Source organism: Acomys minous (assembly GCF_964271855.1).
Source record: "Acomys minous genome assembly, chromosome: 15".
NCBI lineage: Eukaryota > Metazoa > Chordata > Mammalia > Rodentia > Muridae > Acomys > Acomys minous.
This window is the reverse complement of record NC_140497.1, coordinates 69,804,130-69,817,354: the sequence shown is the minus strand read 5'-3', so window position 1 is coordinate 69,817,354 and position 13,225 is coordinate 69,804,130. Positions and strand designations below refer to the sequence as shown.

Below are 13,225 nucleotides of genomic sequence, written 5' to 3'. Positions count from 1 at the left end.
CTCTTGGTTTTGGCACTTGCCATTCAGAGGCTGTGACTATCCTGTGTGTATTTGCTTTCAAGGGCCAAATTATACATTAACTAATTGAGTATTACTCTCTCTCTCTCTCTCTCTAGCTGCAAGAACTGAGTGACCTGGCATTTGAAAGGAAGCTCTGAATGTAACCAAGATGTCTGTGAAAATGACAGCAGCCCTGCTCCTGCTACAGCTGAGTGGCTTCTTTGGAGCTGCCAACAGTGGGAAGGTGCTGGTGTGGCCAATGGAGTTCAGCCATTGGCTCAACTTAAGGGCAATCCTAGATGAGCTTGTGAAGAAGGGACATGAGGTGACTGTTCTGAGACCGTCAGTTTTCTTTTCTTATGAAGTTGACAACACATCTGCTATTGAGTTTGAGACATATCCTTCATCTTATTCCATGGGTGACTTGGAGGAACTTTTTGTGGAAGCCTTCAGCAAGCTCATTTATGAGTTGCCAAAGCAATCATTTTGGGCATACTTTTTAATGTTGCAAGAATTGTATTTGAGACAATCAGATTACTGTGAGAGTCTCTGCAGAGATGCTGTGTTTAACAAGGACCTCATGACAAGACTACAGAAATCAAGCTTTGATGTCATGGTAGCAGACCCCTTCGTCCCCTGTGGTGACTTGCTGGCTGAGATTCTTCAGATACCCTTGGTTTACAGTCTTCGCTTCTTTCCTGGAAATACTTATGAAAAGTACAGTGGAGGACTCCCGCTGCCTCCATCCTATGTGCCTGCTGCTATGTCAGGACTGAGTGACAGAATGACATTCATAGAGAGAGTGCACAGTGTCATCTACATGCTTTCTTTTGACTTTTGGTTCCAGGCATTTAATGAGAAGAAGTGGAATGAGCTTTACAGTGAAGTCTTAGGTAAGTGCTGTGTCCCTTTAAGTACAGCGCTCTCAATTGGCTGTGTCATTGAAGGTGACCTTGAAAGAACAGGGTAGCCCACTCATAAGTAAAATGGTGAGAAACCTGTGAGATTACCTGTCAAATGCAAAGTATTGTAAAAGAGTTTCTGTTCCAATGGCAAATTTGAAAGACTTGTCTCTGACTTGCACAGGACACTTCACAAAGGCACATGTTCACCTAGAAATATATGTGGGTTTCTCTACCCAAAAACATAGCCATTTACTACTTATTTTATTTCACTTCTTTAAAACACTTTTCCTGGGTGGTTTTTATCATTGTTGTTGCTGAAGCTGCTGTTGTTGTCGTTATCAATCAGAATATTGATTGGAATGCTGTGTCACTGCACAACTCTGGAAGGCAGAGGACAAAGTGTGTAGCCTCTTCTTTCTTTGCCTTCCTACACAAAAGCTGAGAATGGAAGTATGTTTGCACCATTGCAAAGCCAGGGCTTCACCCCATTGACCTGTCCAGATGACACCACAATGCTTGTTTTACAGTTACAGAATATCTTATTTACTGACAGACATGCATACTGAGGACTAAGGAGTAACACATATTGCTAGCACAACTACCTATCGAGCCTGGGGAAAATACCAATTTACGCTCATTGTTTTATTTAAATTTTGAAATATTTTCTGTCTTTATATAATGAATTTGTTCATAGTTGTGAGTTCATTCTCTCTATCCTCGACAACCCAAGTTTGTGAATGCCAAATTTTAGAAAACCAATATTCCCTCACTGAGTGTTTAAAACTCTTCTTTAAACTTCTAATGGTTCCAGAGAATGGCTCCAGATAAAGCTACATGCAGCCAAGAACCTGAACACCTTTCCTCCATTCAGAGGACCTAAGGAGTGGTAGGACAAAATGCCTTCCTACAAACTGTCCTCTGACCTATGCCCTCTACACACACACACACACACACACACACACACACACACACACACACACACAAAAACACACTTGAAAGAGTGCCTTTTAAATCAAACAACGCTGAAATATGAGCATGGGAATTTTAGTCACAGAGTTTTAGACTTTTCATTTTTTATTATCTGGAAACAAACTTAGACATACCTAATTACTGTACAGTCTGTCATGGTTTACGAGCAGTACCAGGACAAAGAGCTCAGGAATCCTCACAAATTCTCTTCCAGGTCACCCTGGGTTTTATAGTAAAACCCTGTCTCAAACTAAAATCCTGAAACAGACCCTCCACAGATCTTTACACTGGCCAAGGCTGCACGCACCTGCCATCCCTGCAGTTGAGATGAGGAGGAAGATATTCTAAAGTTCATAGTCAATTTGGCTATGTAGCAACTTAGGGACCAGCCTGAGCTCCATCCAACTATCTCAAAACAAAAGAAGACAGCACACAAATTCCCACTTCACTTAGAGGAATACACATCAAGTTTCAAGCTGCTGAATATTGCAATGGAGATGGATAAGCCCAGGGAAAGGTGGTTTCCTTAGTGTGAGGGGCACTGTTCATAGATAATAGCATTTAATTGTATTTCAATGTCACATACATAATTACCAAGCCAGAGTGAGTTACAGATATGGGGTCTTCTCAAAGCCACTCACACAGTGATGTTATATATCTCTAAGCCTAAGTATGTGCAACATATATGTTATAAAATCATATCAAACATTACGTGTGCATGTACACAACACAAACACACACACACACACACACACAAACACACACACAAACTATTTTTCATACCCCACGCTTACACATGTCAACATCGTTTTCTGCATTATCAAGAGTGCTTCCAGAAGGTTACCTGGCATACTCATCTTCATCTGACACTGTGTCACATCTTATACCTTCACTCTTCTGATTCCTCCTAGGAAGACCCACAACACTTGCAGAGACTATGGGGAAGGCAGATATATGGCTCATTCGAACCTATTGGGATTTGGAATTTCCTCATCCTGTCTTGCCAAATTTTGATTTTGTTGGTGGACTCCACTGCAGACCTGCCAAGCCCCTGCCTAGGGTAAATATACTCATGTTTGCTTGCTTCTGTTTGCATTGAATATTCAACAAGAGTGATCATATTTTATTCTTTCAGGATGTTTCTGTCCAACTCAGAGAGGCATAGGAGCACCAGTATAGCGACCAGCCAGTGGAAACTCCTGAATCTATTCCATCACAAAAGTCTCCATTTCTTTTATGCAAACCTGTGGGGCTAAGGGCTGGCATAGTTAGACTACAACACAACATGGAGAAATCTTTAGTGATTCACACCGGAATACAGATAGTATGACAGGTACATCCCACAGGATGTACTGAGTGTACAGAGACACAAAGGGTGCACAGGCTCACCCAGAATCACCAGCAGTTCTACTCTTAATGACTCACTGTAAGGGAATAACAGGACCACGGCACTGTTAACAAGGAGGAAAGGGCAAGTTGCCTGGCAGTAAAAGTAAAGAGGAAGTATGGAGCAAGATAAGGGACACAGTTTGCTTATCCTATATAAGGGATTAGACTCTCTCAGAGAAGAAAGGAACTTAATTCAAGGTACAGAATGCAGCCCCTGGGGGTGTTGGACAGAAGGGTCCAGACTACTAAACAATGGTGGGTGTTTTCATTGCCCCTACTACCCACTATGCTTTCATAGTAGGACTCTGATGCCAAGGACATGACACATTTTGATCATAAGAAAGAAAGACATCAAGTGGCACTGACTAGGTCACCTCCTCCTGCTTCTAATTCTCGTAGCAATGGAATGTGCTGCATAGGCTGCGGTGAAAAACTTCATCAACTGCCTTCCCCTGATATCAACCCAGTGAGCTACAAGGACTGGCGTGGCAAGATTTGTCCATGAGTACAACGGCAGTGTGAGTGTCATGGGGAACCAACTGATAGGGGCTGAAATTTAAGGCCCCCACACAGGAGGAAAGCCATGTCCGGTGTTATATATCTGGACATGAACATGTGCTTGGCGAGCCTGAGGGCCTCAGTAATGAACCAGCTCCTATTACTTTGTTTAATGGGGGCACTAGCAGGGTGCCTTCTTAGTTAATATCTCCCTACGTACATCAGCTCGCTTCTCACGCCTCCTCTGAGAAGGTTTTGATGTAATGTGCAGTAGACAGCCCAGAAACTCAGTCCGTCAAGGACTGAGAATAAGAGACTGTCAAGTCCTCTACTTTGATATCGATATCAATGTCTCCCCCAAGGGTCAGAGACAAGGTGTAGGAGGAAGTAGACACACTTTAAGGGGAATAGGATGGGGAAGATCAGAGGAAGCATTGCTCTCTGGACATGACAGGGACCCAGCACTAGTGAACTCCATCATCGCCTGTGGCTGCCTTCAGAAGAGCTGCACGAGACTGTGTTAGCCAGCATGCTTGCATGGAGTGGGTGGGGGCTCAAGGACCCATCCAACTTACAGTGATGGCTTCTAAAGGAATATGAGTCAATTCCTTTAAGGCTATGACTACTGATAGGTTTCCCACGCTCTAGTGACTGGCACACAACATACAGAATTCTATGGCTGAGTTATTAAATGAATGAGTTATTGAAGTTGGTAAAATGAGGATAGATACGTAGTACTATTCTCTGCTTAGATCTCCCAAAGTAAGAGTTTTCTGTATTAGATAAGGAGTTTATTAAATGAGCATGGGAAAAAAAGGAAAGGAGGAGCAGGGGTACCCCAAAGAGAGAGAGCGAGGCAGAGAGATAGGGAGAGAGAGGAAGAAAGAAAGCAAGATACTTTTGGTAATTAATCATTTTAATATAATTTATCAATATTACATGCCCATTGTTATCCCCTCACTTTTATCTCCCTGTTCCCCCAACCATCCTTTCTCTCCTGCCTTTTTCTCCTCCCCTAGGCTTCTGGGGTGTGGGGGTCATTTTTCCCCTACCAGCTGACCACAGCCTATCAGGTCTCATGCTGATAGCTTGCATCCCCTTTCTCTATGTGCCCATGGGGCCACCCAGCTGAGGGGAAGTGATTCAATTGCAGGCACCAGAGTTCATGCCAGAGGCAGTCCCTGCTCCCTCCTTCCTCCCCACTGTGAAGAGTGAGCTGTCATTGGCTATGTCTGAAAAGGGGGTCTAGGTTCTTTGTATGCATTGTGCTTAGTTGGTGCTTCCTTTTGTGTGGGACCCCTTGAATGCAGATCCACCAACCTTGATGATCTCTCTGTGCGGCTCCTGAAGAGAAAAAATATGAGAGATTTGAACAAGCTAGTAGGTGTAAGAGAGAAGAGATAATGGACTTAGGGATATTGTTAACTTATGTTGAAAACAGAATTAGGGCTTCCTTGTGCTGTCTTTTTCAGTAGTAATGAGTTTCCCCTCACCTTTCCTTCAGCTCCTTGACAACAGATAAGACAGTGAGATTGGGCAGTGACAAATTCGTGGCAGTGCCTGACAGTGTGCTATGAATGAGGACATACCCAGGGACCACTTAAAATAAAACTTTTTACGCAGGGTCCTAAAGTGCTATTTCTGTGTCTTTGCATTAAGATAAAAAATGAAGGTAGAAAAGTAACAGTCTGTCACAAGAACTGAGGCTTCTGAGCCACGCAGTTAAGGATTTAAATTTTATTAAACAGCAGTCTATTTATTTCTAAAAATAAGAGTTCCATTGAGTTGCAACTGATGACAATGTAGGTTAACGTTAGGACCATTGCATCCCTTAAGAAACTGTATGTATTAGCTTGAGCCCTGGGATCCTAATCCAGTACCATGCAGCCTGCCTGCCACAGTGCTACCCAAAAATATGTTAGTAAACTAACCCCCAAAAATGGTAATCAATCCCAAATTACATATGTTGATTTACAGGTTACCTTAATTATGTTGTCTTCTCCCATGCAGAACAGTAACTAAGAAAAGGGGCTGTAACATATATGTCAATAGAATTATAGAGGAAAATATATTGTGTGCAAATTTGAGGAATTGTCCTTAAACCTGAAACCCTACGTGATAGACAAGCAGGGAATGACCTCTAAAGCAGCACACTAGGGAAACTGAGCCAGCAAACAAGCAAGAAGTAAAATAAGAAGAATATCTTATGTAAACTACCTAGACTGGTCAAAATAATAGAAACAGAAAGCAGATATTTGGTACCTAAAGGACGGGGGAAGGAGAAGGAGAAATTTGGATTTAATTTCCACACATCTTGGTTTCAAGATGAAAACAACATGGGGCTGTTTGTATGACTTGAGAACTGTAAGCCATGTACAACAGGTTCCAACGGTCCATCCTATATGTGGGTGTGAACAGTCTCAACTCACCCACTGTTCTGCTCATTTACAGCAGTGCTCAGTTCCTTCACCTGGATGTTGGCATCAGTTCATATGCAGGATGTTTACTGCTGCTGCTCTTTGTGATGCTCTGATACTTCACTAACAGGAAATAGAAGACTTCGTCCAGTCTTCCGGAGAACATGGTGTTGTGGTGTTTTCCCTGGGCTCTATGGTGGGTAACCTAACAGAAGAAAGGGCCAATGTGATTGCAGCAGGCCTGGCCCAGATCCCAGAGAAGGTGAGATACAGTGTCCTGCTGATGCGTCCTCACAGAGATGGTCACGCGCTGCTCTAGGTCTGATTGCAGAAGCTTGGTGACACAAAGCTACCAGGGACAGATGTCAAATAGTAGATGAGGCTTTTTATTAACAACTTGATTTTTAACATTGTGTCCGGAAAGAAAACACATAGCAGGTGTGAACTTCCTATTGGGGAGGTATTATAGGCAGATCCAAAAATCTGCAGTGTCCCTCTGTCTATTTCTTTGGAGGATAACTGAGGACTCTGGACTCACAACAGTGTAATCGGATTACTATTAAATTGTAACCAGTAATTACATTGGCCCAGTAACAATAAACAAGCACTCATAATTGGCAGTTGGCAGAGCTGGCTTGTCTTGTAGACATGTGTTCTTCACCCAGAAGACATGAACTTAGTTCTGAGTCTCTGAGGCTGGCAGCTCATGAATTGCCTGTGACTTCATGACATGGGATCCAAAGTACTCCTGGCATCAGTTGAGACGAATACTTCCCATACATACGTACATACACACACATACACACCACACACACATATACGCACATGCACACATATACACACACACTCATACACCACACACACATACTCATATATACATATACTCACATAGATACACACAGATGCACACGTACACATACCATCATTCCACATCCACAAACAAATACACACGTGTGCATATACACCCACATTTTCAAACATACACATACACATACTCACATACACAGGCACACACACACACACAAGCACACCACACACAGAAAAATAAAAATAATTACTTGTTTAAAAATGGTATTTGTGCTTTCCTGGATTATTTGTTTCTATTTTATCTATATTACTTTATAACTATTATTTGGATGCTTGCTTGTGGTCTAAGGAGAGAGAGAGAAAGGAAGGATGTGGGTTTGGAAGGAGGAGAGAGGATCAAGGTCTGGAGAGGTAACGACACACAGAATATATGGCATGAAATATCTCTTTTCAATACAAGTCAAAAAATAGAAAAGAGAAAGAATATGTAAGTTTTTAAATGGGGTTTGTATCTTAGTATCATGTTCACTTGTAATATTGGCCTAATGTGATTGTCTATATTGAAAATGGGTTTATGCAAGTATATTTCCTCTGCTAGTCTAAAACCTTTGTAGAGCAGGTTTCCTCAGCCCCAAATCCACCTGCAGGACTGAGCCCGATAACGTTGAAATGGGGAGGATCTTGGGGACTTGCTCTTGAAGGGACCATGGGCTTAGACAATGTCACACTACAAGGGACTAAACCAACAAAATATCTTATGGTAAACATGATTATAAGTGAACTACCTCAAATACCACTGGCGAATAGTTATACCGAATTTGAAAAATAAACATTGCTATAAGTATATAGGAAAAAACGAAATCAAGGTACACATTAGTAACTCTGTGGGAGGGTTGAACTTGAATTGTAATCACACATTTCTGAACTCTTCTGCTTGGCCTTGCTGGATCTAACGTGGCCTGAGTTGCTGTTGATTAAATGTGGCAGGTGGGAACATGGGTAAGAACAAGGATCAATGTGTAAGTGTGAGCAGTGTTGGCATCCTTACTGCAGACATCCTTCCCGGTTCCCATCATCTCTCCTCTTGCCTGCCTATTAGACAGGAGGACGATGTCTTCATCCTTCCTTTCTTTTTATTTCAGATTTAATTTAGCAGGCTATCTGGATGAGACCTGATAGGCTGCGGTCATGAGGTTGGGGAGGAGGTCCCCTTCTGTCAGAGGTCTAGAGGAAGGGATAAGAGTGAAAGAGGAAGGGGGAAAGGGAAGATAAAAGTGAGAGGATAGCAATCTGGATGTAATCTGAATAAATTCTAATAAATAAACTATAAAAACGATTATTCACTTTACATCCCAAAGGTAGCTCCCTTTCTCATCTCCTCCCAATGCAATCCCACCCTCCCCTGCTCCTCCACCCTTGTTCCTTTCCCCTAGCCCTCAGTGAGAGGGAGCTCTTCTCCTCTACCAACTGACTCCAGCCCATCAAGTCTCATCAGGACTGCCTGTGCCCTCTTCCTCTGCGCTGTGGTAAGGCACCTCACCAAGAGGAAGTGATGAAAGTGCAGGCAACAGAGTCTATGGCAGGGACAGCCCCTGGTCCCTTTACTAGAAGACCCATATGAAGTCTGACATGCATACGGACTACATCTGAGTTGAAGGGGCTAGGAACTCTCCATGCATAATCCGAGTTTAAAGCATCAGTCTTCATCAGCCCCCATGGGCCCAGATTTGTTGACTCTGTTGGTTTTCTTATAGAGCTCCTGTGCCCTCCAGGACCTTCTATCCCCCAACTCATCCATAGGACTCACTGTGCTCTGCCAAAAGTTTAGCTGTGAAACTCAGCATCTGCTTTGATCCTTTTCTGTGTGGAGAGTTTCATTGGATACCTGCAGTAGGTTCCCCTCATGCTTCCTCTCTTCAGCTGCTTCACTCTCTACTCTACTTGCCCTTCTGAAGGAGAATTAAGCTACCTCCCTAGGGTCCTCCTTGTTACTTAGCTTCCTTACGTCTGTGGATTATAATATGGTTATCCTGTATTATATGGCTAACATGCCCTGATAAGTGAATATTTACCTTGTACATCCTTCTGGGTCTGGTTACATCACTCAATATGATCTTTTCCAGCTCCATCCATTTGCCTGCATATTTAATGATGACTTTGTTTTTGATAATTGGATAGTATTGCATTGTGTAGATGTACCACAGTTTCTTTATCCATTATAAATTGAGGAATTACTTCTTAATCTCTACAGAACTCTAGTGTGACTGTCTTGATGTTTGACCAAAGGAATGAGAGGATAGCTTTATCTCCACAGGTTCTTTGGAGATTCGAAGGCAAGAAGCCAGACATCTTGGGATCCAACACACGTCTGTACAAATGGATCCCCCAGAATGACCTTCTAGGTAAGCAGCACCAGGATACGCAGGCGGCATGAGGAATGGCTGTCAGGAAGGTCAGTGTCAACACTAAGGTAGTGATGATGGCTGCGATCTAGACCTGAGGAACATGAATAAGGAACTGGTGGGACTATTCTGTACATTTTCATTCCAGATGGCCAGAATCCATGTTTAATCTCTGCTGCTTGGAGCCAACCTATCACAAGCAGGGCAGCAGTGATGACCTCACTGTTCCTTTAGAACATATCCACCTGAACCACAGTCTGTGCTTGCCCATGATGATTGCTCCACTTGGGTGAAGCCCTGCCCACTTTTTCCATTGCACACAATCCTTCTACTGCCACACTCCACCTCCTCTATGTGGTCTTCTCTTAATGCTCTGTGTGCTTGCAGTGCTCCTTGCTCTAAGACTTGAGAGGAGAAATGCAGTGTCACGGACATATAATGTTATCTAGAGAACAGTTCACTGTTTTGTGCCTGAATTAGACTTATGATTAATACATTGTCTTAATTTCCTGCTTTCCTAGGTCATCCAAAAACCAGAGCTTTTATAACTCATGGTGGCACCAATGGCATCTATGAGGCAATCAACCATGGGGTCCCTGTGGTTGGCATTCCTCTGTTTGGGGACCAGTATGATAATATTGTTCGTATGAAGACCAAAGGAGCAGCTGTTAGACTGGACTTTCTCACAATGTCCAGTACAGACTTGTTCACTGCACTGAAGACTGTCACCAATGACCCTTCGTGAGTACACAGTTTCTTCACATGGTTACTAGACAAGATAGGTCCTATCTAAGCCAACAGTAGCATTCATCTGATCTTTAGCCTAATTGTGAAAGCAACAGCAATAAACATAAAACTTATTTAAACACCATGGAGTATGCTTTAACTGTCAGTTAAGACTGTAACCACCCTATAAACTCACTGTAGAAGAAGTTTGTTTAGGATATTTTGACGCTGGAAACCATTTTCCCTTGCTAAATGAAAGGACACAATTTCTACAAATAAGGTCAAGTTCATCACAGCACAATCAAGCTAAAAATAGGTCAGTTGTTTCAATTCAATGACTAAAACATCTGGAACTCTATACTTTGTTTCAGTAATCCTCAATCATTGCCCAAATTAAAATAATTATGCATAAAATGCATATATAGAGATATATAAAATATGTAATTACCAAATATGAAGATTTAACATTTCTAGCTTCTTAGACATTTGTAATTTCATTATTATCAATACTGGAAAAAAACCTACTATGATCCATAAGTTACAATAGGACACGAAATTCTAATTCAGTCACTGACTTTCAATACCCTACTATTCTGCTATCCCAGGTCAGCATGTATATATTAGCTGACCCCTCTGTCCCCACACACTGTCTCCCTTCCTACATGCTAGTTACCAATGGTCTACTTATACTTCTATGAAATCACCGCTTCTAGGTCCACACAGTAGTGAGAATGGGCAGTGTTTGCCTTTTGGCCCTGGTTTATATGATTTAGTAGAATACCCACCAGTTTTACCCTTGTTGTTGTAAAAACAGGATTGCATTCTGCATAATGGTTGAATAATATTCAACTATGTTTTCAGACCACATTTTTCATATGCATCAACCAACAATGGGTCTCTCATCAATTCCTCTCCTTACCTATCAGGACTAGGACTGCAAAGACCATGGACATTAAGTTGTCTTTGTAATTATGGTGTTTACTATTTCTTTAGGCAGATTCCTAATAGTAGGAAAGCTAAACTCTGGGGAAATTCTGATTTCAATATGTCCCTTAAATCCATACTCTTTATGGAGTTGCTGGACTAAGTTGTACTCCCACTCACTTATGTTAGTAACAATTCCATACCCTGGTGCAACTGAATAGCCTGAAATCCTGATTTAATCCCCCAGAAACTTCATTGTGAAACAGAGAATTGACCTCAATACATTTTCCTCTGACCTCCACACATGACACATGGGGCATGACACTTCTCCAGTGCCACACACAAACACAAGAGAACAGATACATTTTTTAAAGTTGAAAATTCTGCGTCCTCTGCATCCTTGTCATTACTGTGCTTAGCACTATGGGTTGATTTCAGGCCATTGAGCATCCTAGCTGGATTATCAGTGACCTACATCTCAACCTTATGTCATCTTTGGAAAATATGTCCCTTTCTTATAGTTACCCATTTTTAATCATCAATACTGTTTTTATTGAGATTTCAAAGGATGTTGACAGCATTTCTTCTCAAGGGAATCAATGTGATCATCTTCAAATTACATTGAACCACCTCCCATGCAGAGCTTGGAGCACCTTACATAGGTTTGCTCTGCTGGAAAGATTTACTTCCCCAAATGACTTTTCCTTCCACTTTTGGGTAGAATCCCTCTCAGATAATGCCAACCTCCAGGGAATCTTCCAAACATGCCCAAATAGAAACACCTGCCATTCTCCTACTCAATCTATTGAGTCTCATGACGTTTTCCTTGAATAGTCCATGGGCTTGATGCAGAAAGTAAACTAATAGTTCTCAATGTTGTTGTCTTTAGCTACAAGGAAAATGCCATGCGGCTATCCAGAATTCACCACGAACAGCCCGTGAAGCCCCTGGACCGAGCCGTCTTCTGGATAGAGTTTGTCATGCGCCACAAAGGAGCCAAGCATCTTCGTGTTGCAGCCCATAACCTCAGCTGGGTCCAGTACCATTCTCTGGATGTGATCGGGTTCCTGCTGGCCTGCGTGGTGACTGTACTGTTCCTCATCACAAAGTGCTGTCTCTTTGGTTGCCAGAAGGTTACCAAAGCTGGAAGGAAGAAGAAAAGGCAGTAGCTGCACTTCAGAGGAATAACAGATGGACCACCTCTAGGCCATTGCTTCAAGGGAGGCCAGGATGGCAGGACCCTTTATCCTGTGACAACCTTTCCTCTCCTTGCCTCACTAAATCACAGTATCGCTTTCAGAATTGTAATACTCAATGATAAGTTAGAAATATTTTTGGCCACAGTTCAAAGACCTAGAAAGCACTGAAGATCAGACGATATTAGTGGTTCTTTTAAAACTTCTTCTGTGCTGCCAGATGCAGTGGCACATACCTGTAGCCCCAGCGCTCAGGGAGGCAGGGGCAGGTAGATCTCTGTGAGGTCGAGGCCAGCCTGGTCTACAAAGTGAGGTAAGGAGAACCAGGTTGACACAGAGAAACACCATCTTGAAAAAGCAAAAAACAAACAAACAATAAATACTTCTTTGATGCTAGAGAGATGGCTCAGTGGTTAACAGCAACTTAGGTTTTGATGCCTATTAGAACTGACCACATAATGATTTCATACCAGTGCAGGCTAGCCCTCATTGGATAATAAATACTGAAGGGTTATTTTCTAAGTTCTACATGAAACAACTCCTTACCTCTAACGTATATGTGTTTGTGGGTGTGTTATAAGTTTTTAATTAAAATTTATCATTTTTCCTTTCATCTCTCCAACCCTTCCCAAGTACCCCACCTCACTCTCTTTCCAATTTATGGCCTCTGTGTCTTTGTTTTATAAGTGTCTGTGTGTGTGTGTGTGTGTGTGTGTGTGTGTGTGTGTGTGTGTGTGTGTATCGGAGGGTCTTCTTTGGGGAGAACAATTTCTCCCAGACTTCATTAATATTCTAATTCCCATGATGGAAAGGGACTGTGACTTTTCTAGTGCAGTGGGATTGGCTGAGGCTGAAGAAAGAGGATTTGGTTCCTGTCAAGGGGGCACTATGGTGGCATATTCAGGCATTAACTCCTCCAACCTCTCTCATCTTGCCATATGGGTTTCTGGAAGGTCCTGAGAGACCACTGTATGCTCCATAATGGTCATAGC

The 13,225-nt window shown here is 42.4% G+C and overlaps 1 protein-coding gene across 1 annotated transcript; it reads left to right on the top strand.

The window, feature by feature from the left end:
- Window positions 1–115: 115 nt before the first annotated feature.
- LOC311584103 (UDP-glucuronosyltransferase 2B31-like) lies at window positions 116–12,846 on the top strand. The gene is made up of 6 exons (XM_084758191.1): window positions 116–893; window positions 2,786–2,934; window positions 6,309–6,440; window positions 9,300–9,387; window positions 9,909–10,128; window positions 11,927–12,846. Exons 1-6 carry the CDS (start codon window positions 170–172, stop codon window positions 12,204–12,206), a joined length of 1,593 nt encoding a protein of 530 aa, XP_084614317.1. The 5' UTR covers window positions 116–169; the 3' UTR covers window positions 12,207–12,846.
- The last annotated feature ends 379 nt before the right edge of the window (window positions 12,847–13,225 follow it).